Genomic DNA, 26283 nt, shown 5'->3' with positions numbered 1-26283 from the left:
TCACATTTTAATATGTCTCATTTAGTCCTGAATGGGGTAGAATAGGCAAGTAACTCCCTTTATGTGAACTGATAGACACTTTGAATAATTACACAGCTTTAAGGGTGAGTCTGAGAGACATTCTCATTACACAGTGCCTTCCAAAGGTGAGAGGATAGGGTAGAAGTGGAGGTAGGGCAAGGCAGGAGAGAGGTGGTGGCAGAAAAGGGCAGGATGTTATCTCTCCATTTTTACTAAATGGAATAAATCTCTCCATATTTTCTTTTCTATATATTTTATGAAAAATTGCGGTTTGTCATCGCTGCAGTAAAACTGCTGTTAACTTTGATTTTATTTTTTATGAAATCATTGGCAAAAGTTTGTTTTTCTGTGAAGAGGAAGAAGCAGGAAATGTCAGTGAATGAGCTCAAGCTGTTTATAACTGTGCTTTATTTAGACTATGGTATATATAATGTGGGAGTCTGGAAACTGAATTGAGACTGACGCCAGCAGAGCACTGAGCTGCTGCTGTGGCCACCCTGATTTCTCCACTCTGACGTTTGTTTGCAGAATGCAGGGGTCAGGTGTGCTTTTGGTTTTGGTTGGCTTTTGTTTTCTCATGGTTAACCATTCAGGGGAAGAATCTGTAAACAACAATCCCACACATTTGTTCTTTTTCATTTATTTACAATGCTAACAGTAATTAAATTATCATTTAATGTGAATATTTTTTTTCCCAAATATTTTAGAGCCCTTTAGGCTGATACATCAGGTGAAAGCAATCAAATGAAGCAATTTTTGTGTAAGAAAGGGTGTTAGCACACTGCAAGAGAATCTTTATACCTACTGGCATATCTTGTCTCCTGAAGGTTAGAAGGTTCACTGAGTAATATATGTTGAGCACCATTCTGACTTCACTTGACCATCATCTGTTAGTGGCAGCCCTCCTGCACCTTTTTCAGTAGTGGGATATCACTTAAATGCTCAGGAAAGTGCTGAGACCAGTACTCCTTGGGCAGTAAAAAAGACATTATTACAGTAAGGTAGTGACTGACCATGCAGAAATTCCGAAAGAGTATTGCTAGTTTTGGCTGTCAATAAAAATACTTAAGAAAAAAATTATTTTTGAAAAACTCCAGTGTTGAAAGAAAGTGTTGATGACATGAATTACAAGTTCACAGCACTTACTGTTTTTTCTGTAAATGTCTCCCTACTTTGTGCTGTTCTAAGGCATTAGCCTGCATGAGCCCAAGCACTGGCAGGAAAATTATCTGCTGTGAAGGAGGTGATAAAAATGCCTTCCAGTAATCAGTTGTTGCACTCCTTAAAGAACTGTGAGAAGAGCTGATGTGGATTACTTTAAGCCCAAAATAATAAACTTCAATTTTATTCACAAAGACCTACTGGAAATAAAGCTAACTACTATTTTTTAATATTATATTTACATTACTTGCAGGGCTGTCAAATAACTTTGGTCTGCAGCAATCAGACAGTGTTTCAGTGGGTAGGAGTGGGTCAGTGTTTGCACACACAAACACAGAACTCCAATGTGTACACCTGACACACCTGCACCTCGAACATGTGTCTCCATTTAACTCTTCTGAATTTGGGTGCAGAATGTCCTTGTGTCATGGTTGTGTCATTTTGCCAAGGACATGAGTGATCCAAGTGCACAGGGTGTCTCTGAAAACTTGGTGAAGATGAGGACATTGTGTGTTGGATTTTTAGCTTTGCTTTTGTTGTGTTCCTTATTAGAGGTAGCAAATAGGAGATATCTGCTTCATTGAGCAGAAAACTTTATTAAAAACAAACAAATGGAGCCCATGGTCAGTGTTTTTATCTGTAGATGGCCCTCAGCTTGGCTGCAGATGACCTTGTGCTGTTTCCTCTCCTTGTATCAGAAACTAATTTAGTTGTGAAAGATAAGGGGGCTGTACCAGTTTCCTGCTGTGCTCGATAATTTGCGATGAGTAAATATTTCTTCACTTTATCTCAATTTTTCTGGTATCTTTGATTCTGCCAAGCCTTTGCTAAAGTTCTGAGAAGTTCATTGTACAAGTGAAGAATTTTAGTTGTCTTTGTCAGTCCTAATCTCTTTCCTTGACACAAGAATTTCTTTCCTTAGCATAGTTCACCACAAAAAAGGTGTTTTTCCTTTACGGGAGAAGAAACCCAAGGAAGAACCTAGAAAATTTCTTTACTTTGTTTCTGCTGCTGTTGCTAGAGATTAGCTGTGTATAATGGAAGAAATGGCAGCTTCCCTAGTAAGAGAGCTCTTTCAGGGTTGGTCCAGAAGTGGAAACAAGAGAAAAGAAAAAGCTCTTGGCTGCTCCACAAGTATCAGAAATTGCAGCTGACATTTCTTGTCCTGCAGTTTCTGGAGGTGTCTGTGGTTTGTCACAGGAGTTGTTGCTGTTCATTGAGAACATTGGAATCAGGATCATAATTCAGTGTATGAATCCATTGAGTGCAGTTCTCTCTCTTTTCTTCTCTTGAAATCACATTTGTATTTTGCTTTTTACACCAGGCTTGAAAGAAATGGGATTTTTTGGATGGTGATGAGCTGACTGTAAACTTTCTGTGCTGAGGTGAAGATAATGCTCATGAGGATGAGAGGGCACTTAAAAGCTGGGTGTTTAGGTCAGCATCTCAGAAATGTTCTGTGCAAATAAATGGGGCAAAACATGCGTGTGTTCCTCAACACATTATTTTCACCTTTGCATCCTGTGGTTATGTTGCAGTAATCCATTTATTTTCCTGGCAGTGTTTCTGACATGGTTCCTGTGACTTCAGGAGGCTGCAGCATTTCCTGCTTCCTGTATCCCATTCAGTACTTCGTGGTTGTATCCATAGTGTACATAGCACTGTATTTAGTGCTTCACAAAATCAGTGCTTAAGTCAGATACAGTTTCAATTTCACAAAATCATTGTTTTGAAAGAGATTTGACTTAAGCTTTTTCTTCTAGCTTTTGCAGAAACAGAATAAAATTAATGCAACCTTTCTTAAGGGGAAAAAATGCATTTTAAATTGAGCCTTTTTTATTTGTCAGTGCTCAGCTTACTAAGGGTTAAGTTGCTCTAGAAGACACTGAGGTGAGGTCTTTTAAATTTGGGCTAGGGTAAAGCATCTTGCTCTTCTTTTTGTCAGTGATTTAACCTTCCAGGGTCACTGATACTCAAATGCAGTTGTGGTAGCCAAGTGAAAATTGCTGGATGCTGTGGTGATGGTTTTTTTTGGTTAAAGCTGTTAACAGGAAACTGAGCAGGGGAAAAAAACCCAAAGAACTCTGTAGCCAAAATCTACCAACAAACAAAAACAGGATGGATGTGAAAATGGCCTCTCTAGTCTTTACTTTTGGGCTAATTGTTCTTTAAAACTGACTTCCTGCAATTGTTCCCCAAACTGATGCATGGTGTGTTTTCTAAGAAATAAGAATGCTGGAGACTTTGGCTTCCATGGAAGATGGGCTTTATTGATTTCAGACAGTAGTAAACAGATCATTTCATTTAGCATTTTAAAGGGAATTGTCACTGTTTTTGCTGTGATATCTTTTCTCCCCTGTGGTAAATAGAACTTGTAAAGCTTTGAGAAGTAACTGGTTTTGTCTGCCTCCATCATTTGATGCTCATCACAGAAGTCAAAGCTGTTGTAATGTCTGGTCTTCCCATAACAAATTTGGGAGTTTTAGGCAGTGTTTCTGTATCCCATAATGTAGCCTGGCATACTTACTGTTGCAAAAAAGTCAAGATTTCAGTTCTTCCTGTAACGTTGGTTCTAAAATACCTGTTTACAGAGGCCAAGGAACCTGTTCAGGGCTGAGATTGTCTTGAGTTTGGGACTGGGAGGTCTTAGGGAATGTGGGAAGAACTTGCTGTCACCCTGAAAGGTGGGGTGCTTCATTGTGGGCTTGCTCTGAGCCTGTGTGTTCACACTACAACAACAACAGTCACAGTCAGACTGAAATGAGAGGGTCCAAAGACCCCTTGTAAGGGGTGGTTCAGCTTCCCCTGCCTTAGCAGACCTGACCTCCTGCAGCACTGCCTTGCACAGTTGTTTCTTAGTCCAATAAGTACTGAGAGATTGGAGGTGGAGCAATGTGTTTGCTGCAGGTTTGGTTAAGGAGTGACTCTTACCAGTTGTGGTGGTCTCTGTCTTGCAGTTTTGGAACCCTCATTGCCATTGGAGTTACTGTTTTTGCAGTGATTGTCGTTACTATTATTCTGTGCCTCACCTGTTCCTGTTGCTGTCTGTACAAAGCATGTCGAAGACCACGCCGTAAGTAGCTCTTGATTTATTTTCTTTTTCACATCTTTGAAGAGGATTTTTTTTTTATCCCTCCTGCAAAATTGTATTCCTGTAAGAGGTGAAAATACTCTGCTCAGAAGTTGCAGTACCTAAATATTAAAAACAAGCATTTAAGCAGCTTCAGAATGTGAAGTTGGAGAGAGATGTTTTGGAGTATTTTCTGAGCATTTAGAAGTTCTCTTCCACCCCACCACGTGGGGAGTCTGGGAATTGGTGGGGGTTTTCTTTACGTACCAGCAGCACTAACCATGTTCCTTTTCCTTGCTGTAGCTGTGGTGACCACTGCCACCACGACGGTGGTTCACTCTGCCTATCCCCAGCAGCCAGCAATGCCACCCAGCTACCCAGCAGCTCCATACCAAGGCTACCAGCCCGTGGCTGTGCAGCCCCAGCCGGGGATGCCAGTGGCTCCCTACCCTGCCCAGTACCCTCCCCCGTACCCCACGCAGCCAGCAGGACCCCCAGCTTACCATGAGACCATGGCAGGTAAGGCAGCACCAAGTGCTTCTTCATCTCCTGAGCAGCTAAGAGACACCTGCTCTGGAGAAAATCTTATGTTATTTACAGTTATTGTTGTCTGTTGGCTGTGTTAATACAAGTGGAAACAAGTTTTGTAAAACTCAGGTTGTGCTGGATGCTGTTACTCACCCTGGTGGAAATTTCCCTCTCACTGTTTCTGTGTCAAGCACTGCCAGAGGAGGTGTGAGCTGGAGCTGTGTGGCAAAGTTTGGCAATGTGTGGGACTGTCAGCAGATCCAGTAGAACGTTTTACTAATTCAGCTGACATTTAATATTAAAATCAAAGTCAATTAACATACATACATACATATATACATATACATGAGTTGGATGTTTCCACATTCCCTTTCTAATCTAATATCTGCGAGCTCTATTCTATAAGAGCATGTAGTGACAGGACAAGGGGGAATAGATTCAAACTAAAGGACAGCAAGTTTAGGTTTAGGGAATAGATTCAAACTAAAGGACAGCAAGATTCAAACTAAAGGACAGCAAGTTTAGGTTTAGGGAATAGATTCAAACTAAAGGACAGCAAGATTCAAACTAAAGGACAGCAAGTTTAGGTTTAGGGAATAGATTCAAACTAAAGGACAGCAAGTTTAGGTTTAGGGAATAGATTCAAACTAAAGGACAGCAAGATTCAAACTAAAGGACAGCAAATATATACATATAATAATAATAAATATATAATATATATATTTATAGGTAATAATATATAATTATATATATTTATAAGTATCTATCAGTCTATATACATACATATATAAAATCTAGTTATTCGATTAGTTATTAGGAAAAAATTGTGTACCGTGGGGTTTGTGAGGCCCTGGCACAGATTGACCAGGGAAGCTATGGACACATCTCTAGAAGTGTTCAAGGCCATTTTGGATGGAGTCTTGAACAGCCTGGTCTCATGGAAAGTGTCCCTGCCCATGACAAAGGGATTGGAAAAAGTCTGTTAACAACTTGCAGTTAGAATTATCAGAATCTTTTTTCTTCAGCTTTCCTTCTTTCACAGCATTGTTTTCATGCAGCCTTATTGTTGAAATGACTAATTTCCACTTCTGCTGGTAATAGCTGTTCTCTGAACAATTGGCTCCAGACTGCTCAGAGGGGCCAAAACTAGGCTGTTACCTGTAGGATCTTAAAGTTCTCTTACAAACCTCTCTTGTCATCCTTTTAAGTAACAAAGTGTAGTCCTGACTAGTAGATAATGCCCTTAGAAAGTACTTCCAGGACAACTGGGATATAAGATGGCTTTTCATGGTGTGAAAGATTTATAAACAGTTAGAAATTGTACATTAATAATGTGCAAACCAGCCCCACATGTGAAAACACTGACTTGACAGGACTGTTGACTCTATTTTTCTGTTATAAATGTCAAAGAAGCTGTGGGTTTTACAGGATTATGCCAAAGTGTTTTGGTTTCATCTTTTTCATATGAGGGAGCCAAGAAATTCGTCATTTCACTTCTCCTGCCTCTGGTTTCTCAGGCTGTTGCTGGTTTGTTAATTTTAAAACAGTTGTTTTGGGTTTTTTGGTTTTTTTTTGTTTTTTTTTTTCTGGGAACATACCAAAGCACTTTCCATGTTGGCAGCTGAAAATGCCTCACAGTGAGAGTTCTTTCCTTCATTTCTCCTGCCTGTTAAGCAAGGAGCAGGCTGTTAATGAGGTCACGTGCCAGGGGAGAATACCTGCTCTGCCACACAGGAGCCAACCCCACTCACTTTACAAGATCAGCAGAAGATAACCACACTTGCACTTTCCAGGGATCTGATCAGGTGCTACTTGAACAAACTTGTGCTGTTTGACAGAGCTGAAAATGGAGGTGCCCCTTGAGAGCAGCTTTTCTCAGAGCAGTAGAAAATGAGGATACATTCCAAGGGATGCACATCTGGTATATAAGTCAAACACTTTTATGTGCTCAGTAGTGGTGGGATATTTTTTCTCATTTATTTTACTTCCTTAATTAATTTTTTGACACTTCACAGGAAAGCATTTTCCCTGAAGGAATCCTAATATGATTTCTCTAGACCTTTCTTTTTTTTTTCTCAGCACACTGTCATGTATATCCTCTTGTATGTGCACCCCTTACTTCCACTGGCTCTTTTTTTGAGCTAGATCTGTTCCTTTTTTTTTAGACTAGATTCTCCCCTAAAGGCTGCTCATCTACACTCAGAATCAAAAAAGCCCCAAAGCCAACAAGAACAAAAGTTTTTGTGCTCTTGCTTCTGAAATGCAGATGTTTTATGACAAGCTGTTTTCAAATCCAATTAAGATACTGGCTAAGTTGAACCTCTTAACTGTGTGCTCAAAACAGAAATTGCTGTTTTATGTGTGGAGTTCAGAATGTACATTTTACAAATCTTTTTTTTCTTTTGTTTTGCTTTTGCAGCTGGTGCTGGAGCCCCTTACCCCACCCAGCCCCCTTACAACCCTGCTTACATGGATCCTCAGAAGCCCACCTATTGAAAAGCTTCTACTGTGCTTCTGCATACAAAACTTTTAAAAATATAATTTGTTCTGTTTACACCATTCACCTGTACTATATTTTTCTGGAAGACAACAATCTTTTGTTAAAGTAGAGTGAAAATCAGTTCATTATCTTCTTCTTTTTAATGCTCCAAGGAAGGAGTATTTTTCTTGCAGAAGTTAATTTATACCTCAAGCAAATACAAAAAGAGATTTTGCTCTAGATACAATGAGAGTAATGAGAAGAATGAGTATTTCAGAAATACAGAACCACAATACCATTTGCTGTGCAATAATTTTGAGAGGAATGGTCTAATATGAGCATCGTCAGATACCCAAAGCTGTAGCAATCTTTTGCACAGTATTCAAATGTAAAATCTTAACTCTAAGAAACTACCTGATACATGTTATGTAAGTTCTGCCTGTTTTGAAGCTACTATTGTTAGGTAAGCTACCATTTAATACATTTCATTTATCATTCAAAAGGGAATTTTCCTTTTTTTGCAACACCTTTACCTTTGGTAAGAGGTAGTAAACCATGTTTAATTGCCTTTGAACTAGTTCTAAATAGCATGAGTTGGTTATTTCCTTGTTTTCTGTCCCAATTTTAAGGTTTATAAACTGTGCCTCCATTGGGTGTTATAGCTAAAAATCAACAGACTCTCTGCCACTTAAAGGACCAAATAGATCAAATGCTGAAACCCTGAAAATTCTCCATAAAAATTGTTGGATGAGTATTTCTTGTTCTGGTAGTATTGGATAAGCTTACTTCAGTCATGTGTTGTTGATGAGTTTGGAATTAAAATCAGCCCCTTAATCACACGTTAACAGAGGTACCTTGGCAGCATTCAGTCCTGCCTCATCCCAGAGAAGGAATTCCTTTACAGGAGGGATGGAATGTCACCAGAAGATTGGGATTTTCAATTGCTCAGGTTTTTTCCACTGTCTCTAGTGGGACCTGTAGGTGGCAGGAACCTAAGAATTACAGACCTTAATAAATCCTGCATTGGAGTAGCAGTGTGCTGGGTGAGGGGCCACAGTGAGCATTAGCCTCCCTTTTGTCTTTTGTATTCCCATAAAGCTGAGCAGAGAATGAGAAGTCAGGGAAAGGAAGGATTTGGTCACAGGCAGGTAATGTATTTTTAAGAAGGTAATGCTTTGAGTCATGAAACATCTTGAGACATCCTCGTGACTGTTAACACTGCTTAGGCTTTAGGCTTTATCAGTCTTTCATTGCTCAAACAAATAAGGTGGGGGTTTTTTCACTGTCCTCAACAATTCTGTCTTTTCCAATGTTGAAATGCAATTTGTTGTTAATCCTCACAGAACTATGTAGTTATTTGCATGTATCACTGTGACATAATCACTGAAATAATTTTAACATATCTTTTACACTGATTTTACTTTTTTAGAAAGGCCATTGAGCCATTTGTCCTGTCATTCTACATTTGGGTGTATTATTGTTTGGTGGCATTGTTTTACCTCACAGAGTGGGTGGAAGTTGCTGTTGTCAAAGGCAGCCTTGTTCCCCTTTCCGATTTTTTGAGTCTATTTCTGCATTATTCAGATTTTTTTTTAAAGAAAGTTTTCAGGGCATTTCAGAAGAAACTTGTTTAAAGTTTTTACACTGGGGTTCATGACAACCTGTGCCCCTCTGTTACACCTCTCTGAGTGTTGAAGTCAATAGCATTAAATGGTGCCAAGAGGCACTTACAGAGCATTTATCTGTGTATCCTGTGTCTGTGTTCCTCTTTCCTGCTGTGTCAGCTGAGGAATTGGGCAAAACTTCATTACACTGTCAGATGTTACATGGACCAACCAAAAAAGGATGGTGTTTCCTGTATGGAGGAGGAAGTATTGCCTTAGAAATCTGGAATGTTTCTGTAGGAGGGCACTGAGCAGAAATAAATCCTGTGTTACAGATCCTACCCGTGGTGCTTATTGATGGAGAAGGAGGACAGAGACTGTCCCAGCACCTTTGTTAGTCTGTGTGCTGCCAGGCCAGGGAGAGCACAGGTATCCAGTGTGGGGCTTCCTCAGGTGGTCACTGTGCCCTGCTCTTCCTGTCCCCCACCTGGTGTGACAAAGGGAGCAGCTCGTGGCAGTCACAGTGTCATGTTTGGGTTGTGAGAGGGAAATCTGCAGTTTCATGGCAGGATGGCTCAGTCATCACCCCCGAGGAGATGGGAGGAAAGTAAGGAGGCAGCAGTAAGAGACATTCCCAAATACAAGGTTTTTGGGGGAAGTTGTACAGACCAAACAGATGGCCCTGAATTGCCACTGCTCAGTGTGGGGTGGTGGGAGATGAGGGGTAGGGTTAAGGAGCTGAAAATTGACACCTTTCATCAGTGGACATGTGCAAATGATGGCTATGTACAAGTGAAGAGATCAGTCATTCATGTACAAGGAACTGCCTTAGCAATACCGTTACTAATTCAGTTACAAAACTTACTGAAAGAAGAGAAAATGGTCCAGTTCAAAATAATTCAGATTATGATTAATTTCTTACTGTTAGTGCATTAATCATCATTAACAATGAGGTGTAGGACCAAATTTTATTTGGTTCTTGCCCTGCAGCCTTGTTGAAGTTTGTTTTCAAATACTGAAGAGAATGGGATGGTTACAGAAAAGATGGAGATGATCCAGAAGTTTTTAGTTGAAGCACTGCTGGTGTGTCAGTCCCAGTAGCTGTTGCCTTCATGTCACACTTGTTCTCCACAGTGCTGTAGGGAGGAGGAAAGGAGCTAAGACTTTAAATGTTGATATATCTTTTTTTTTTTTAATTCTGTAAGTGCCTTTGTTTCAGAAATGTTTTGTGAAATTAAAGACAGTAGAATATTGAATTTACTAGATAATCATTGTTGCTTTTGTTACATACTGTAACCTCGCTTTGTATGTTGTTTGTAGGTTAAACATAAGTATTCAAACCAAATGGCATAAACTCTATGCACCTTTGTAATAAATTCAGTGTTTGAAGTACATTCTGTCAACTTGGTTTTCTTAGCCTCATTTTGAGTATTATTTAGGGGTGTGTCTGCAAAGCTCCATTTTCCTTCATGTGTTTGACAGCTCGTGTTACTGAGCGTCCTTTGGGTCACCTTGCGTCATGAATATCACTTCTGGTGGTGGAGACTGAAGCCTAGCCAAAATTACAGATCACAGCATAAAGCAGGGACAGTGTATGCTGGTAAATGATCCTCTGACAGACTGCTGCCAAGCAGCTCCAAAGGATTGATTCTAAGGAAGTCTGTAATTCCATTAAAAATACCTTCTCAACCTGTTTAAACTTGTGTGTTAAGTATTGTGCCTCATTCATCAAATTGACCAATTCAGCATGAGGTAAGTGATGCTTTCTGCTCTGTCTGAAAATGTTTTTGCTAAAGTGTTTGTGTATTTTATAGTTTTGATAAAAATGTTTTAGGTTGTATTCACACCCCTGACTTATTAGTCTTTCACTTGAAAATGTTTTCTTTGAGCAGGTTAAGAGTATTCTTCATATGACAGCACACAGCAGTGAATTGTTTAGTGTATCAGCATTATTGCCTTGAATTGCCAGCTACATTCTAATGTAGCATTGAAAAGAAAAACAAATGGAGAAACACAGAAATTAAAAAAAACCACTAACACCCAATCAAAACCCCATAATAATTGGGTAGTTTTGTAGTGTTACTCTTTGATTTTGTTGGAGTCTCAGCTGCAGGCTGATAATGTGTTGGAAGTGCAATATAAATAATTTCACTTCCAGTTCTATTTCACATTTTGTCTTACTTGACTGGGGGAAGCAGACAAAATGCATGCTCCTAAAAGCCTAAATCTAGAAAACATATAATTAATGTTTATGATAGAAATGACACCAGTTATTTGTGAAGATTTTGTTGGCACTGCTTTTTAGTTTATCTATTTCTCTTTTCCCATGAATTTTAGCAGGTGCACCTGTGGCTGAGTTTGAGAAGTGCTCAGAGGAAAGCTGTGTGCCTCTCTCTGTGCACACAGGGCTGAGGAGCAGAACCTGAGTTTTGATTAAAACCTGCAGATTCCCTTAAGGAACACATGGGGTTTCAAAGGTACCTTCACCCTTTATTTTTGCAGCTAAGGGTTGTATAGGAGGGCAAATGGCTGAACTGAGAAGTTGGGAGCCCAGGGTTAGGTGAGGAATATGGCTGGTTATGTTTTCATAATGTTTAGTCAGCAGTTGTCTATGGTAGTGTGAATTTTTCCAGTACTAAACTTGGCATGCATTTAAAACTCATGGCGGGGTTGTGTGGGAAGAGCTGGACACACAGGAGGGGAAAAACTTCAATTATTGCCAAACAAGCAATTCTTGCCTGTTTTATTTTTTCCAAGTATGGAAACTCGGTATCATATCTCAGCACTTGCAATAACTCACCAGATTTGCTTTAGCCAGTAGATTGGGGCCTGTTTTTTTTTCTCTAGTTATTATTTGACCATATCTAGTTGTTTTTGCAGCCTGTACCACAGGAACCTGGTCAGATTTACAGCTTTTCAGTGAGCCATATAGGAGGGGGAAAAGTGCATGAGTCAAACCTGAAAGGTGAGAGAAAGCTGCAGAAAATGTTACTTTATCCTTTCAAGGGCTCAGGCTTCTGCACTGATGGAGTTGTGTCCTCTGCAAAGGCAGCCCCTACCTCAGGGCCAGCTAGCCATTATAAAATAACCTCTGATATCCCATTTCTCTTACTGCACTCAAACCAGCTACTGCAGCCTTTCATTCTAACACTTCTTGTTCCTGCAATGGCATTTTTGGTTCACTCTCTGGTGGTCCCTTGCCCCTGGAATCAGGAAGGATGTCATTCTCAGACTGTTGGACAGGGGTTGCAGCTCAGCTGTGCTATGAGGTTCTTTAGCAAAACAAATCATTCATTCGCAAAACACCAGCCTACAACATGATTAATGCATAGATTAAAACACAGAGATTTGTGTTACCTCTGTTAGGACACTCTACAGGCACTGGTTATTACATTCTGACCATGTGTGAAAATAAAAGTGGCCATTTCCTCTGGATATTTTCAAAAGCAGATTAGCCTTGAAGCAACTATTGCACTAACAAGCTTTAGGACTAAGTTTTCAAATTAGTCCAGGCTCAGCAGTGCTGGCAGTCACACTTCAGGTGTGAAGGTGTTGGCCCTTGCTCTTGGAAGCACTTTGCTAAACTTCAGCCACAGTGGGTTTGTAGGTCTTTGCAGAGATCACAGATCACCTTTTCTTATCAGTCTGCTAAAGCAATTACAATCAACAATGTACATTTTTTAACAATTTACACTGGAAGTTTGTATTTGCTGTTACATTCACAGCAGATAACACAGTCTGTGCTGCATTTTGCTCTAACTGTAACCATTTGGCCATTATACCCATAAATGATATTGCATACTGTAACAAAAACATTCAGTGGTTAGGATGACTTTGTTCTAATTGTTTAGCACAGGCTTTTAAGCAGTAACTGACTCGTGGGATTAATATGAATAAACCCAACTGAGGTCAGGGATGTTGTGTGCTACAAGATGAGGTATTTTGTATTTTTGGTTTAAAAAGATGGGGTTTTGAGGCCTGACATGACACAAAACAGTTGTTTGGCTTCTCTTGTTTCAGCTGGGGGCTGGATGAGCTGCAGAGGCCCCTTCCACCCTCACCAAGGCAATGATCTGCAAGGTGTAGAATTGAGCAAGGTTTCATTGAGCAGGAAAAAGCAGCTCTGGTGAGCTCAGCTTTCAGCCAAGGGGAAACCCTGGTTGCCATCCCCAGGGGCAAGGAAGCAGATGGGTGGCTGCTGCTGAGGAATGTGATAATTGTGTGTAGGACATGCCTGGTGGCTTTCCTTTGCTCAGTACTTCATTGTTCAGTCTTGTGCCTGTGCTTGATGCCAGAGTAAATTGCTTTTCTCAGTTAATACAGAGGCACAGCTTATCTGTAACATGGTGTGGAAATGAAAAGCTGCTGTGGTGGGAATTCTTCAGGAAGTGAAGAACTGATGATCAGGGATGATGAGCTGTTGCATACACAATTGGTTCTTTTTAATCCTGAGAAAAATTCCAGGAAAAAGTAAAAAGGGAAGAATTGCTGAAGGTCGGCACAATCTTAAAATATTCCTGACAAGGCTGATCACTGTAAGTGTCTTAAATAATTATGGTGGTTCTGCAAATATATTTATTTTCTGCCTTTTCTCTTTAGGGGAGTACAGCCTCATTTTTCCTTAGGAATGTGAACAGACAATGCCTTCAGTCTTAAAAGCTGTGGTTTAATTTCACAATAACATGATGTTACTGTCATTCCTGCCAGTCAAAGTGTAGGGGATTGGGTCTGTTTGGTGTATGGAGCCTGGGTTGTACTACTTTAAAGTCCAGAGTTGGGAGAAACTGAGAATGTAAATGTACATGGTTTGGGAGTTGTTTTGTTAGAAGGAGTGGATGGGAAGGGATGCAGAGCCAGGAGGGAACAGTTAGGAGTCTTCCTACCAGTTTTTTCCAGAGATAACTCTTCTGTTTATATAAAGTTTAGCAATAATCCACTTCTCCCTTTTTCCAAGTTGCCATACACACACCCTTCAGAGGAAGCCAGGAATTTTTTTAAACAACTTTTTATAACTGGATTGCTCCAGCATTTTGGCATTCCTTAGGGAACTGTTTTTTGTCCAAATTCTTAACAGTTCATTTGGTTTGTTCACCCAGATGGGTTAAATGTCTCTTATCTCTAGAAACTTAAATTGTTTAGAGAAATTAAGTGGTGAGTGGTTGAAAACTGATGATCACTGCATTTTGGGATATCTGAGGTACTGTGACTGTCATATGTTTGTTAGGACAGCTCTAAGCTTGCCTCTCACAGCAGGCTCATGGCCAGATACTGCTTTACCACAGCTCCTGCTCATTGGGTTGTTCTTAAGGAATCATCTTAATGTTTATTTTGGTTTTGAGGAGGGAAAGGGCTTATACATGCACTTTCCAGGTCTTCTCTCTAATCTTGGAATCCTGAAGACCAGGAAACGTTGTTTGGTGGTTGTTTTTCTCTCTCTCTTTTTTTTTTTTTTGGGGGGGGGGGGTTGTTTTGTTTATTTGGTTATTTATTTATTTTACACAGACAAGTCAAATGTTTTTTGTCACACTGATATCTACAGCTTGTCCTGTCCAGGACCTGGTGACAGTTACAGGGTTGTGGCCATGCAAGCACACACAGACTTGGAAGGCTTTGCTGCTCTGTGCCTGTGCATCCTTCCTTGGTGCATTTCAGCAGGAACATGGCAGTTTTCCAGATGCTACAAGGGACTTGAAACCTGTTACTGAGAGGAGCAGTTGGCAGCTTGTGTTTCACAGGATTGACCTGGCCCTGCCTGGTGCAGCTGCTGCTCAGAGAGGAGGAGGCTGAGCCCAGGCTGGGGGGAAGAAACAGCTTTGGCCCTCTGGAGGTGCTGGATTATTTTCCCAATTCTTCCTGCATAGGCATTTCTAGGAAAGTTCTCTTCCAAAGCAAGAGCCAGGCCAGGAGCTTGCTGAGCCCACTGGAGTGGGCTCTTTGCAGGAAAGGTCACAGCATTTTGGGCATGACCAGAGAACAGAATTTTCCAAAGGCTTCCTTCCCACTCTCATTAAGTCTCTTGTCCTCCTGGTTCCTGGATTCAGGCTTGTTCTTAACCAAGTGTCTGTTGAAAATGGAAAAGAGATCTCCCATCTAAACACACACACACCTGAGGGCTCATTTTAATAACTCCCCTCAGCTGATGACCTCTGCAGCCCAGTGTGACAGTGAGTGAGGACCATGCACACTTCAAAGAGTGGGGCAGCAGCTCTTCCTCCAACCTTTGGTGCTGAATCCAAGCAATGAGAGGCTCCTTCATCTTCATCATGACCAAAAATCCCAGTCATTCTGCACACACTTAAAAATCCTTCTATTGCCTAGGATGCAATCCTCAACAGTACCATCTTACTCTTTTAAGGGGAATTGTAAAATGTAAGTTCTAGTATTGTTTGTTTTGGCATCTCAGTAATTACTCTTTCAGGAGATTGATGAAATTGAGCTCAGATGACCAATCCTCAGCAAGAAATTCGAAGCCCTGTAGTGAACTGCCAATTAAGTTATTTCTAGAAGGATTTTTAAAATCACCATAAACTGTTTACTAATATTAACAATATGGTAATTCTGGAAGTCACACAAGGAAGTGGTACAGCTACAAAAGACACAAGTGTGTTCAAAAGGCTTTCATATGAATGCAGTGATGCCAAACACCTCAGCACATTCAGCACCATCAATTCAGCTGTAGCCACAGTAAAATGGAGAATAGAGAGAAATTTCCTTTCCATTCACAGTGGTTTCATACAGGATGGAATTCATAACCAGAACCAGTCATAAGCAGTCATGAGTTTGCACAGCAGTATCACTCTCATCAAAATTCCTTTGCTTTCAGCTACATTTAGATAGCAGTGAAATAATTACAACAGAGAAATGTGTCCTAGTTGTGCCGTGTTTGAGTGCAACCCAAGATTATCACTTAAAAGGATGATTCAAAGTTCACATTTACATTGGCAGTGATGATTCAGATGAGGAAGGACAGAGATCTTTATTGTTGGCTAGCTGGAGTCTGTTCCTTGCTCTTCTGGCTCAGGAGGATACAATTCATCCAAAATCAGCTCTGCAATAAAAAATAATAATCTTTCAGAGATTTTTTTTTCCTGCTTCAGGAAAAAAATTATAATTATAATTATACAGTATAATTGTAGCTGAACATACTGATGGTAGAAGACTACAGCAAATAAAGTTTTTGAAGGTTCCATGCAAAAAGGGCTTTAGATTTGTGTTTTATCACGCAAACTTCTCCCCTTCTTTTCTTTAATGCCTTTTTTTAGGGACACATTCTGCTATCCCAGATTGCTCCAAGCACCACCCAGCCTGGCTTTGGACACTTCCAGGGATCCAGGGACAGCCACAGCTCCTCTGGGCACCCTGTGCCAGGGCCTCCCCACCCTCACAGGGAAGAATTTATTCCTAATATCCACTCTAAACTGCTTCCAGAAGTCTGAGCAACAACCAGCTGTGGTACTTGTCAAAAGAGAAAAGTGACAGAAGTGAAATTTTTATTTCTGCAACATGGAGAAAAGCTAACATTTGACTAATTTTTACCTTCAGAGGCACTCAGTTTTTGAGTCTTTTTGAGAATGGCTCTTATTCCTGGCATGGCTTGGTCGTATTGATGGAGAACTTCCAAACAGTGTTCATGGAACAGTTTATCTTTCTGAGACAGGCTGTGCAAGAGTAAAACAGCATCCCGTAAAAACTGAATAACTCGTTCCCTGTGTGCACACAAGCTGCTCTCAGATCTAATCTTCATCCACTGTCTGTGCAACATCACAATTAGTGCCTTAACCACCTGCAAGAGGAAAAACAGTGCCTCAATACACAAAGCAAACATATAGGAGCAGAAAGCTTATTTCAATATGCTTCATCTCTTCAAACTTTCAAATTTCAGGATCTTTTCTAGCAAGCCAAAGCAAGCTTCCTAGAAGGTGTCATCAAAGTACAGAACACTTTTCTTTCTCTACAGTAGAAAAAATAAAAGGGGCAAAAAGCAATTTCAGCATTGAGTACTTGGAACTTGTCAGCAGGTTAAACTGGGGGAGTGTGGTGAACATACCTCGAGGTAGCACTGACAGTCTGTGCCAGGAAATAAAACTGCTGGCCTGGAGCACCACATGCAGCGTGTCAGGAGCCTCACTGTCTGTTACAAACACAGGCTGTGTTAGAGTGAGAGCCAAGTTATGATAATTCATTGCTAGTTTCACATAGTCTTGGGGTATTTTTTTCTCCTAACACCTGATGTCTTTTACCCTCAAAGTTGTACAAGTTTTTTTTTCCCCTCTAACACTTTATAGACAGAATTTGCCTTGCACAGAAATCTTCACAACTTTCTGATGAGTGAGGCTGACAAGGTCAGTGGCCTTTAATTCACTGCATACAAATAATGTGTTTACCCCCACCTGCACTGTTATATTAAAAGTGTAATGGAAAGGGTTCAAAATTCTTTAAAATGAGGGAAGTAGAGCAAATAGAACCTCAAACAAGTCAGTTGTCACTTCTGTCTGTACAAGCAACACAAATTAGGTTTAAAGGCTATTCTTTCTGTATATAACCACGACTTAAACAGCAAGGTAGCATTTCCATTGAATGCCAGGAATATAAATCCTAAATCACTACCGGGTGCCTCTTAAATGAAATGCAAGTCTTGCTTCTTTTTACTCTTCTAATGCTCTAAAAACAAAATAAAGCTTAGTGCTGAACAGTGCAGCCATCCTAGGATCTCCCTTGGTTTTTTCAGTGACTTGAAAAGCTATTATGACCAATGGTCTCTTCAAGGATAGTTACTGATTCAGTTTCAAGCAGGTCCTTTCAAAAATCAATGTAATCCCTTACTGCAAGCCCATACTTGCAGTTTTGTATTTCAGCTAGAGAAAGAACTTGTTTTGGGACAATTTGTGCACTATTCTGCTCCTCCCACTCCCCCAACTGGAAGGAGGAGGAAAGAGCACATGGACACTCAGCCGTGGTTACCTCTTGCTCCAGCTGAAGCCAAAGCATTTCAGATGCTGATTTATCTGGCCTTGATGTTATGTACATGTAGAGTGCAAGGAGAAGGCAGGTGTCTGAAACAGAGAGAACTTTGTTCTTTTTTCCAATCAGCCACTTGTTCATGACAAAAATTAATTCCATCAGGTGAGAAAACATTTTGAGTTCTATCCTAGGGCTCATGGTACAGGCTCAGCTTCTTGTTTTACTTCCCACATCTTCAGCAGTGCTGAGGAAATTGGTATCTCTAAACTTTATATTTGCCTTTGTGGTAATCCTCTCCTGGTTTATTCATAAGGAACTGAACAGAGATAATTTGTCATGCAGAGTACTGGAATCTCTGAGCAGTGCCATGAGCGCAGATAAATTTAACTTCAAAACTCCTCCAAAGCCCCTTTTTCCTAATCAACCTTAAATACACAATCTAGAAAGTGATTTTAAAATGGCTATCAAAAGCACTGCTTGTAGACAGATACCACAGGACAAATACTCTCCAAATCATAAGAAGAAAACAAGTTTTCAGGTAACAGAGCAGACTTTTTGCTTTCTGGGGTCTCAGCACCTCAGAGCAAGGCCTGTTTCCATTACTGTTAGTGATGGTAACAGTTCTCTGTCTCCTGCAGTCTTTACCTGAATGAGAACAGAGCTGAGCAACCAGCAGGTGGTGCTGAGCAAGAGCACACAGGAGTCTGACAGTCAGAAGCACGGCAGGCACGGGTGTGTCGGGCCGCAGACAGCGCTGCAGCACCTGGCTACTCAGCAAGTGCTGGAAACTTCAAAACAAAACCGGGTTAGAAAAGGCAAGTGCAGTTACAAGTTAAAAATGTATTTTTTGTAGACAGTATCATAATTTGTGCCTTTTAAGCTATTCAGAACATACCCGATCTCAAATTATCTGTCATAAATACAAAGTATGCTGGAAAACATTGTTACTCTACAGTTCACACTGGCAGTTTTACCTGCCAGATGAGATCCTGTGCTTTCCTTCCTTATGCACCTCCCAGCAATCATAAAACCCCCAAAAATTAATGTTACAAAGCTTCTTCACTTTCAATGAGGCAACGGGATCTGCTTCATTTGAACATCATCACGTTACTGATCAGGGATGATTATTATACTCGTTAACAGTAAAGGCAGTAGAAAGATCCTCAGCTGCTTCTCAAACATGATCTGAGATGTGATTCCTCTCATACATAGTACAACTTCTAGTGGAAGCTGCCCAGATGAGTTTTAACAGAATGAAAACTGCTAAACAGCAGACTCTGAAATAATTTTAAAGCTATTATTGACTTACTTTATTAACAAGTCCATAGTTGAATTTTCAGCTAATTTTACCAAAACCTTAAGGCTTTGGCTCAGGATATTGTCAGTCTGGGAACCCCTTGCAGCAGAAAAAGTTAAAATCTGAAGCAGCTTTTTAAACAAAGAATGTTGAGCTCCATCAGTATTGGGAGGATCCTGTGGAGGCAGCCCTCCTTGTGTCCTGCTCTCTTCTTTATTGTCACACTGATTGTCACACAACACCTTTTTGTCCATCTTGGAAACGTGTTCATCTGCAGCAGCAGAACTGTTTCCCATTTCAGCAGACAGCAATGTCTGGACAACATCCCAGCTGTAGAACACCAGATAATAAAGGATCCCCAGTGACACGAGAGTAGTTTCTTCAAGGGACAGCCTGAAGTCCTCCTTGCCTGAGCCCGAGTTTGTGCTGGCTCTGGAAGCAGCAGTTGGGTGGGTCCCACAAGCTCCGTTCCCTGGCGCGTCCCCGAGTTGCTGCGCTCGGCAGAAGGCACCAACGTGGTGCTCCACCAAGGGCAGGAGGTGCACAGCACCTTGGATCCTGCTCTGTGTGAGGGGCAGGAGCCCCCCATGGCCTTCTGCTGGGCTTCCCTCAGGTAATCCTTCATCCAGAGCAATCAAGTTCAGTCCTGTTATTGCCAATTTTTGAGCTTCTTGCAGGGATACGAGAGGAGTGACTCCTTCTTGAGTTGTCCTGCTGCTGGGGAGTTGTGTGGGCTTCCTGTCCAAATAAAAGAAAAAGGGAAATGTTTCACAAGGAAAGGCAGAGAACAGACTTGAAATCCGAGTTATCCATATTATGAATTGAATAATAGAAAGGCCAGAGTACTAAGAGATGTCTGTTTCCAATATAGGAAATAAAGGGGGAAAGACATAGTCCTTGATGGCTGCATAGAAGAGCCATTTCAAAGCACTCTAGGTTTCATTACTAATAAAATAACCTATCTGAAAAGCAAAGGTATTTCAGAAGCTACAGTCTAATTCTGTAAGGTAAAAAACCATTATACTTCATATCCAATCTTCATATTTAAAATGCTTTACCAGGAAATACAAATATATCTTGGAAAGTTGCACACCAACTGTACATTACAATTTGAACACAGTTTACATTTTGAAGATATAAAACCAACTTTTTGATCACATCTTCAGCATTTTCTTCCCCCTTAACTCATTATCATGTTTCTGTGCTTCCCTCATTGCAATACAAGCTGCTTACAGCTTTTTTTAAGTTTAGTTCTGTGCCTTCCCCTAACTGATAATTAACCTAATTATGTTTTAGTGATGTTCCAATGTTTAGTATCTATGATAGTCAAAGATACAGAATGATGTTCCAAATTTTGCACTAAATGGCCTAAGCAGAGCATGATTTACCACAGGGCATGAGCTGTCCTGCATGACCAAGTGTTTCTTAGTACAGAGAATGGCACTGTGCTGAACATGGCAGATACAATTTAACAAAGCAAATAAAACTTACATATCCAAAGAGTTGGGTGGCAACACAGCTCCAGGGAGAGGCTCAGGGTCGCTACTGAGAAGGTGGCAGAAACCTAGAAGTGACCCAGGGACTGTGGGCTGCTTCATCAGTGCATTCAGCAAGATAGAACCTGGGAGGATACAGAATTTTCTTTGGAGAAGTTTTGCCATCATCAACAAAAAAAAATCAGTATTTCAGAAGATAAGTCTTATTGTGAGAGTGCTCGCAACCTCAAATTTAGTTTGGTTTTGTCATGATCAATCTTCTTTCTTAACAGGAGGATGATTTTCAGAAAAATAAATTTTATATATAAAAATATAAACCAAGTTATATTTAGAGGTATTTTAATTATGATCCCCTATTAGCAAAATAGCTTGAGCCAGGTGATCACATATCCCAGCTGTTCTGGTGACTTGCCCTCCATTTTCCACTCCAGCCATTGAAATTATGTGATGCAATTCCACTGCCAACTGTAACTAAGACAGTACCCTAAAGAATTCTTGGAGCTGACTGTTCAAAATGCTTTTTAGTGTTGTTTTTTGGTTTTTTTAAGGTACATTTCCCCTGGCTTTATTTCTGCATTACCAGAATGATATTACCTTGTGTTTTTCGTTTGGGGACAGGGTTGTAGGAACCATTTTTTCCTGTTGCTTTGTGCTGCTTCAGGGATGAAACTTCAGGATGGGTTATCTTCCTGTCTGAAACAAACAGGGATTGGGAGAACACAGATCTGCACCCCTCCTCTACACATAGCCACAGTGTTAGATAATATTTCAATCATCTCTATATGTCACAATTACCAAGCAAACCAAGGCCAAAAGCCTTGCAGAGTTCAGAAAAAAAGTAAACAAATGTATTTTTTCAAACAAATAGTCATATTAACTGCTGTTACCATAACAAACAAGAGGAGTACTAATGCTTTCAGGCTACTGCAATTTTTTCTTTTTGCTGGAGTTCCTACTGCCCATATTTTTAGAATGAACATTGTAACTGACAGGAACATCTCAGATTTTTCATGACTCTTCAAGTAAGGATTAGTTGATGATATTCACATTTCTTCCATTTATTATTTCCCATTGCTATAAAAAAACCCCACTACTTTTGTTTCATATTATAGCAATCTTCAAATATATGCAGACATTAATTTCCTAAGGTTTAATCAATGAATTTCAAGACAGAAATTTGTGAAAATTACTGCCCTACATATAAAAGAGGAAATGAGTACATTGTTTCAGTTCCTTCTTTAAATATGGCTAAATATATACCCTTTAAAATCCAATCCCCAAAACTAGAACAAGAATACAAAAGATGCATTACCTGACTAGCAGACCAAGAAACAGGCAAATTATTTCCTATTCTTTATGCAATGAGAAAAGAGAGATCAACAATTTGGGTGTTTTAGTTCATCACACAATAAAGTTTTTTATTGCAGCCACTGGCCACTTCATCATTGACACCTTGGCATCTGGTACTAAGGTATCAATTAAAATGATCTTCATGCAAATTTCAGTCATGGCTATTTAACTCCAGTTGGTATAAAGTGGAAAAAACCTAACCAAAACCAAAATAAATAACTGTAAACTGACTGCAACTGTTCAGTCATGAAATATCTTCACTAATGTACAAAGTTCACATGTAGCTAAAAATGTTGCAAGCTGTACATGAGTTTACCTTCTTTGATTGAAGTAGCCAGGGACATCAAATTTCCTGAAGAACACGATGGCCTAGTGGACATTTCAGCATTGAAGGATTCCTTTGTAGGAAAAGATCTTCTTTCTGGCTGTGGAGAACATCCTTCTGATTTCCCTTGAACCACAAGATTCTTTTTAGGGCTAAGATAGAGAGACAAATCAGTATTTATTTTGTAATTATTTTATTAAACAACAATATATTTTCTTGTAACTGTTTGATGTTTTAGAGATACTTCACTATGAACTCTTTGAATTTCTGTCATAGGTACTAGGCTCTTTTTTGAGCAAATTCCATAGATGTCATCAAATTTTTTTGTTGTATTTTTTTAAACAACAACAGAGCTAAGAGTCACATGAAGAAAGAAAAAAATAGTTTACGCACATGTATTGCAAAAATGAACACAAATTCCTTTTCCAACCCCCCTACCTCGTTGCTGGAACTGCCTGAGAAAGGTGTTTGTTTCTTTCACAGTTCTGAAGTCGTGTTCTCAATTCATTCATTTCTGCATCCTTGAACTGCAGCTCCGAGTGCAGCGACTGTAGCTGAAAGAGGAGTGCAGGGCAGTTTTACTGTTACCAGCTCAGAAGTGCTGCAACTGCAGAGCAACTGAGTTACCAGAGACTCCAAATCAACAAGATCTCCATTTTTAGGAACGTCAGTCAGTTAACCCTGAGAGCCAAGTGCCAGGAGTTCAGGCAAGAAGCTTTTGTGAGTGGCTAAGACAGAGCAAGTGCCACGCAGAGCATGGCTCCAGTGAGGCTGCAGAGCCAACTGGGCAAAAGCAGCCACTGTCCTCTTCAGGGAGCACAGAGATGACTGCAACAAGAACAGCAATCTGATCAGAGCCACCAAGCATCTGCTGTCACTTTTTCCCACTCTAACATACATTCCAAGTGCAAGGTTCTCGGGATGGCTTCAAAAAAGCAATAAGTAAATGAAAACCTCTACCACCTCAATTTTACTCCTTTATTTTGGCAGGGGAAAACCCTCAAAAAGTTCTTTCAAATATTTTCTTCTAGGTAAGGAAATAAAAGCAAGCATTGTGGAAATTTCACACAAATTTCACACAAATTTTCTTCCTTTGAAGAACATTTGTCAAAATGGTCTGTGACATTAAGTCATAAATCAGCATCTGCATGTGATCTGCAGGTAACTGACATTAACAAACCTTTTTGGAGAACTCTTTTTCTTTTTCACTCAAAATCTGAGATTTTTGCTGTTCCAGTAGCAGGTATGATTTTTTCTGTTCTTCCATAGCATGCTCCATCTGCTGCATTGAGTCACGCAGAATTTTAATTTCTCCATTTTTAGTGAGAATTTCATCCTGCATTTCTTTCAGCTGCAAACAGAGGAGTTACATTATAGGATGGATATAGACAAAAGTATGCATTTGCATCAGTATGTGCTTGAAAATTAGGTGTATTTGTAATTTCTAGGGAGAAAAACACTCTTGGTGACCCAGCATGGAAATTCTACACACTGCTTCTAATCTTTCTCTGATTAAATCAGGCTCAGCTACTGTTTTCTTGAACATAATTAAAAATGATAGGATCATCCTTCTCTTTCCCCTTCTCTGCAATTATGTTTTGGTTTTGTTTTTTTTTTTTTTAAGTGTTCTACTCACACACATCAATAATTCATTCATTGTTTGGATGATAGGAGTGATAATTTGTTCATTACAGTACTACATCCATCAGCACAGCCAACAAGCACTCTAACACAAGGTACCACCCTCAGAATCTTCATGACATTGAGTCTCTCAAACTTCCTGAGCAGCCAGTACCACTCAGAGACAAAACTTTGGGGAGACAATAAAGAAGTTACTCAGAAAAACAAGAAGAAAAGATCAGAAAGACACTTCTCTACAACTATGAAATTAGGATTTAATATGGTATACAGGTAGGAGAGTCCCTGATAAAGGTGGATATCACAGAGCTGGGAAAGATACAGAGAATGGAGAGAGGGAAACAGAGTATCTTTCCCTAAATGACCACCCGAAGGTAAAGTAACAAAAAGTCACTCCAAAGTCATGTCACTTTCTCAAACCTTTCCAGTTGAACAAAACAACTCTGGCTGACAGGGCAGAGAAATTATTTGTTAGGGAACAAATAAAACTGAAAAATTAGCATTTGCTAATCTGAAATGATCAAGAAATAAAATACTGCTCTCTTTACTATTACTAGACTTGTTTCTAGTACAATGATTTTAACACACCCCTGGATTACAAAGATTAGATCTCCTTGATTAGAATTAAATGCCTGGGACTGGATTTACCCCACATTTCAGTTATTCCTAAAAAAAATGTGATATTTAGAGGAGAAGGGAGGATATTGCCAACCTTCTGTTTGACTTCTTCATGCTGTGTCTGCAGCACTTCAAACTGGAATGCATCTCTCATCAGGCCATCTTCTGCTCTGCTTCCTGCTGCAGGGAAAAGCAAAATCTGAAGCACAGATGATGAATGTGCATCACTGGTGACTCAACACCAAGGCTTTGTTATTTGTCATTGCACACATCTGATTATCTTAGTATTTTGCTGTCATTACAAACAGGTAAAGTGCCTCATCCAGCCACCCCAGGAACAGTGCTAGTGCTTGTGCATCAATTCTTATAACAGAAGAACCCCTGTCCCTTCAAATTTCTAATCACAGAATGGTTTGGGCTGAAAGGGACCTTAAAGATAATCTCATATCTTAAACCAGCAAGGTGAACCACAGCAAAAGCAAGCATTTCTTCTGAGATAACTTCAGTTAATGCACAAAGAAGTGTTCACTGAAAACTTAATCTCCTGGAGAGGTGACAGATGTCAGGGTTGCTAAAACATACTTAGATTATTCCGGCTCTCTAAGGTTCATTATGAAGAAAGCCCAGGCTTCATTTCTTTCAAAGTAAGCTTGAAAGTCAGGTGTTAACACAAGGCATTTATTAGTGAGAATTAAGAGGGGAAAAGAATCTGAAAGCCAACATGCTACTAGACTATGATACCTACAGCATGCTGAAAGTTTGGGAAACTCGGGTTTTTTATTTGGCACATTTAATATGCACACACCCCCGGCACAGGCTCCTGGTGCTGTGAGATCAGTGCAGTGTTCCTGCTGGGATTGTTATTCTCGTTATTCCTCCGAATCCCGACCATCCCTCTGACACCGGGGGGTGCGGGTGGCCAGGGGAGCAGGCAGCAGCAATTCCCTTAAGGGAACTTGCAAGAGAGATGGAGCAAGTCTGTTTACAAGAGACAGGACGAGGTGGAGGGGCTTCACGGTGACGGAGATTTAGGCTAAGTATTAGAAATTACTCCCTGTGAGGGAGGTGAGGCCCTGGCACAGGGTGCCCAGAGCGGCTGTGGCTGCCCTGGATCCCTGGCAGTGCCCAAGGCCAGGCTGGACGGGGCTGGGAGCCCCTGGGACAGTGGGAGTGACCCCGCCATGGCAGCGGTGGCACTGGATGCGCTTGGAGCTCCCTGCCAACCCAGGCCGTTCTGCGCTTCCTAAAGGGACACCAAACCTTCCGCAGCCGCCGGGACACCGACCTTGCCGCGGGCCCCGGGGCAGCTCCGCGGCTCCCCACGCGCGTCCCGCGGGCGGGTCCTGCGACAGCGCCTGCGAGGCCAGGATGTCGATCTGCTCCAGGTCGTCCGCCGTGAAGTCATCGCTGTCCCCGAAGTCCACGATCCCGGTCACGGCGCTCTTGGGGCGCTTGTGCGGGGGAAGGACGTTGCGGAGCGCGGGCGGGGCGGCCGCGGGGCCGCTGTCCCCGCAGAGCGCGGGGCCGCTCCGCTTGCGCGGCCCGGGCAGCGCCGCCATGGCGGCACCGCGACCCGCGGGCCCACACGCCGCGGGGCTGCCGCGGCCACGCCCCCGGCGCGCGCCGCGCCGCCCGCCAATCACCGCCGGGCAGCGCTTCCCGCACAGCCAATGGAGTGGCGGCGGCTTCAGAGCCGGCTGTAAGCGCCCTCGTGATTGGCCGCGGGCAGCCGGCA

The 26283-nt window shown here is 41.0% G+C and overlaps 2 protein-coding genes across 13 annotated transcripts in view; one reads left to right on the top strand and one right to left on the bottom strand.

Moving 5' to 3' along the window:
* SHISA5 (shisa family member 5) overlaps positions 1-10255 on the top strand; it is a 27621-nt gene extending 17366 nt beyond the window's left edge. For all 11 annotated transcript variants that reach the window (XM_064432287.1, XM_064432286.1, XM_064432290.1 and 8 more), the window contains 3 exons: positions 4140-4255; positions 4556-4771; positions 7200-10255. In XM_064432287.1, the coding sequence (XP_064288357.1) occupies positions 4140-4255; positions 4556-4771; positions 7200-7276 (409 nt within the window). In that variant the 3' untranslated portion in view covers positions 7277-10255. The remainder of the gene's footprint in view (positions 1-4139; positions 4256-4555; positions 4772-7199) is intronic.
* Positions 8862-26151, bottom strand: ATRIP (ATR interacting protein). Of its 2 annotated transcripts, none has more exons than XM_064432262.1 (13): positions 25834-26151; positions 24643-24728; positions 23473-23643; positions 22731-22846; positions 22284-22444; positions 21212-21310; positions 20613-20742; positions 19134-19859; positions 18470-18612; positions 17825-17916; positions 16911-16994; positions 16400-16646; positions 8862-15911 (listed from the first exon to the last, which is right to left on the bottom strand). In XM_064432262.1, the coding sequence occupies exons 1-13, from the start codon at positions 26105-26107 to the stop codon at positions 15850-15852; spliced, it is 2391 nt and encodes a 796-aa protein (XP_064288332.1). In that variant the 5' UTR covers positions 26108-26151; the 3' UTR covers positions 8862-15849. The 2 variants fall into 2 exon arrangements, with proteins under 2 accessions (XP_064288332.1, XP_064288333.1); XM_064432263.1 differs by having other exon boundaries at positions 24643-24725.
* Between the last annotated feature and the right edge of the window lie 132 nt (positions 26152-26283).

This window comes from Passer domesticus, chromosome 9 (genome assembly GCF_036417665.1).
Source record: "Passer domesticus isolate bPasDom1 chromosome 9, bPasDom1.hap1, whole genome shotgun sequence".
NCBI classification, from domain to species: domain Eukaryota; kingdom Metazoa; phylum Chordata; class Aves; order Passeriformes; family Passeridae; genus Passer; species Passer domesticus.
Note: the sequence above shows the minus strand (reverse complement) of the source record. Positions and strands in the feature narration are given on the sequence as shown.

What these genes read in the sequence shown, in the direction of transcription:
- ATRIP (XM_064432262.1), bottom strand. Translation starts at nt 26,107, where the DNA reads ATGGCGGCGCTGCCCGGGCCGCGCAAGCGGAGCGGCCCCGCGCTCTGC. An exon ending in ATGAAGAAGTCAAACAGAAG is followed by an intron (nt 23,644 to 24,642) that starts GTTGGCAATATC and finishes CTCTGTTTGCAG; the next exon opens with CTGAAAGAAATGCAGGATGA. An exon ending in AAAACTGAGTGCCTCTGAAG is followed by an intron (nt 15,912 to 16,399) that starts GTAAAAATTAGT and finishes TTTTTATTGCAG; the next exon opens with AGCTGATTTTGGATGAATTG.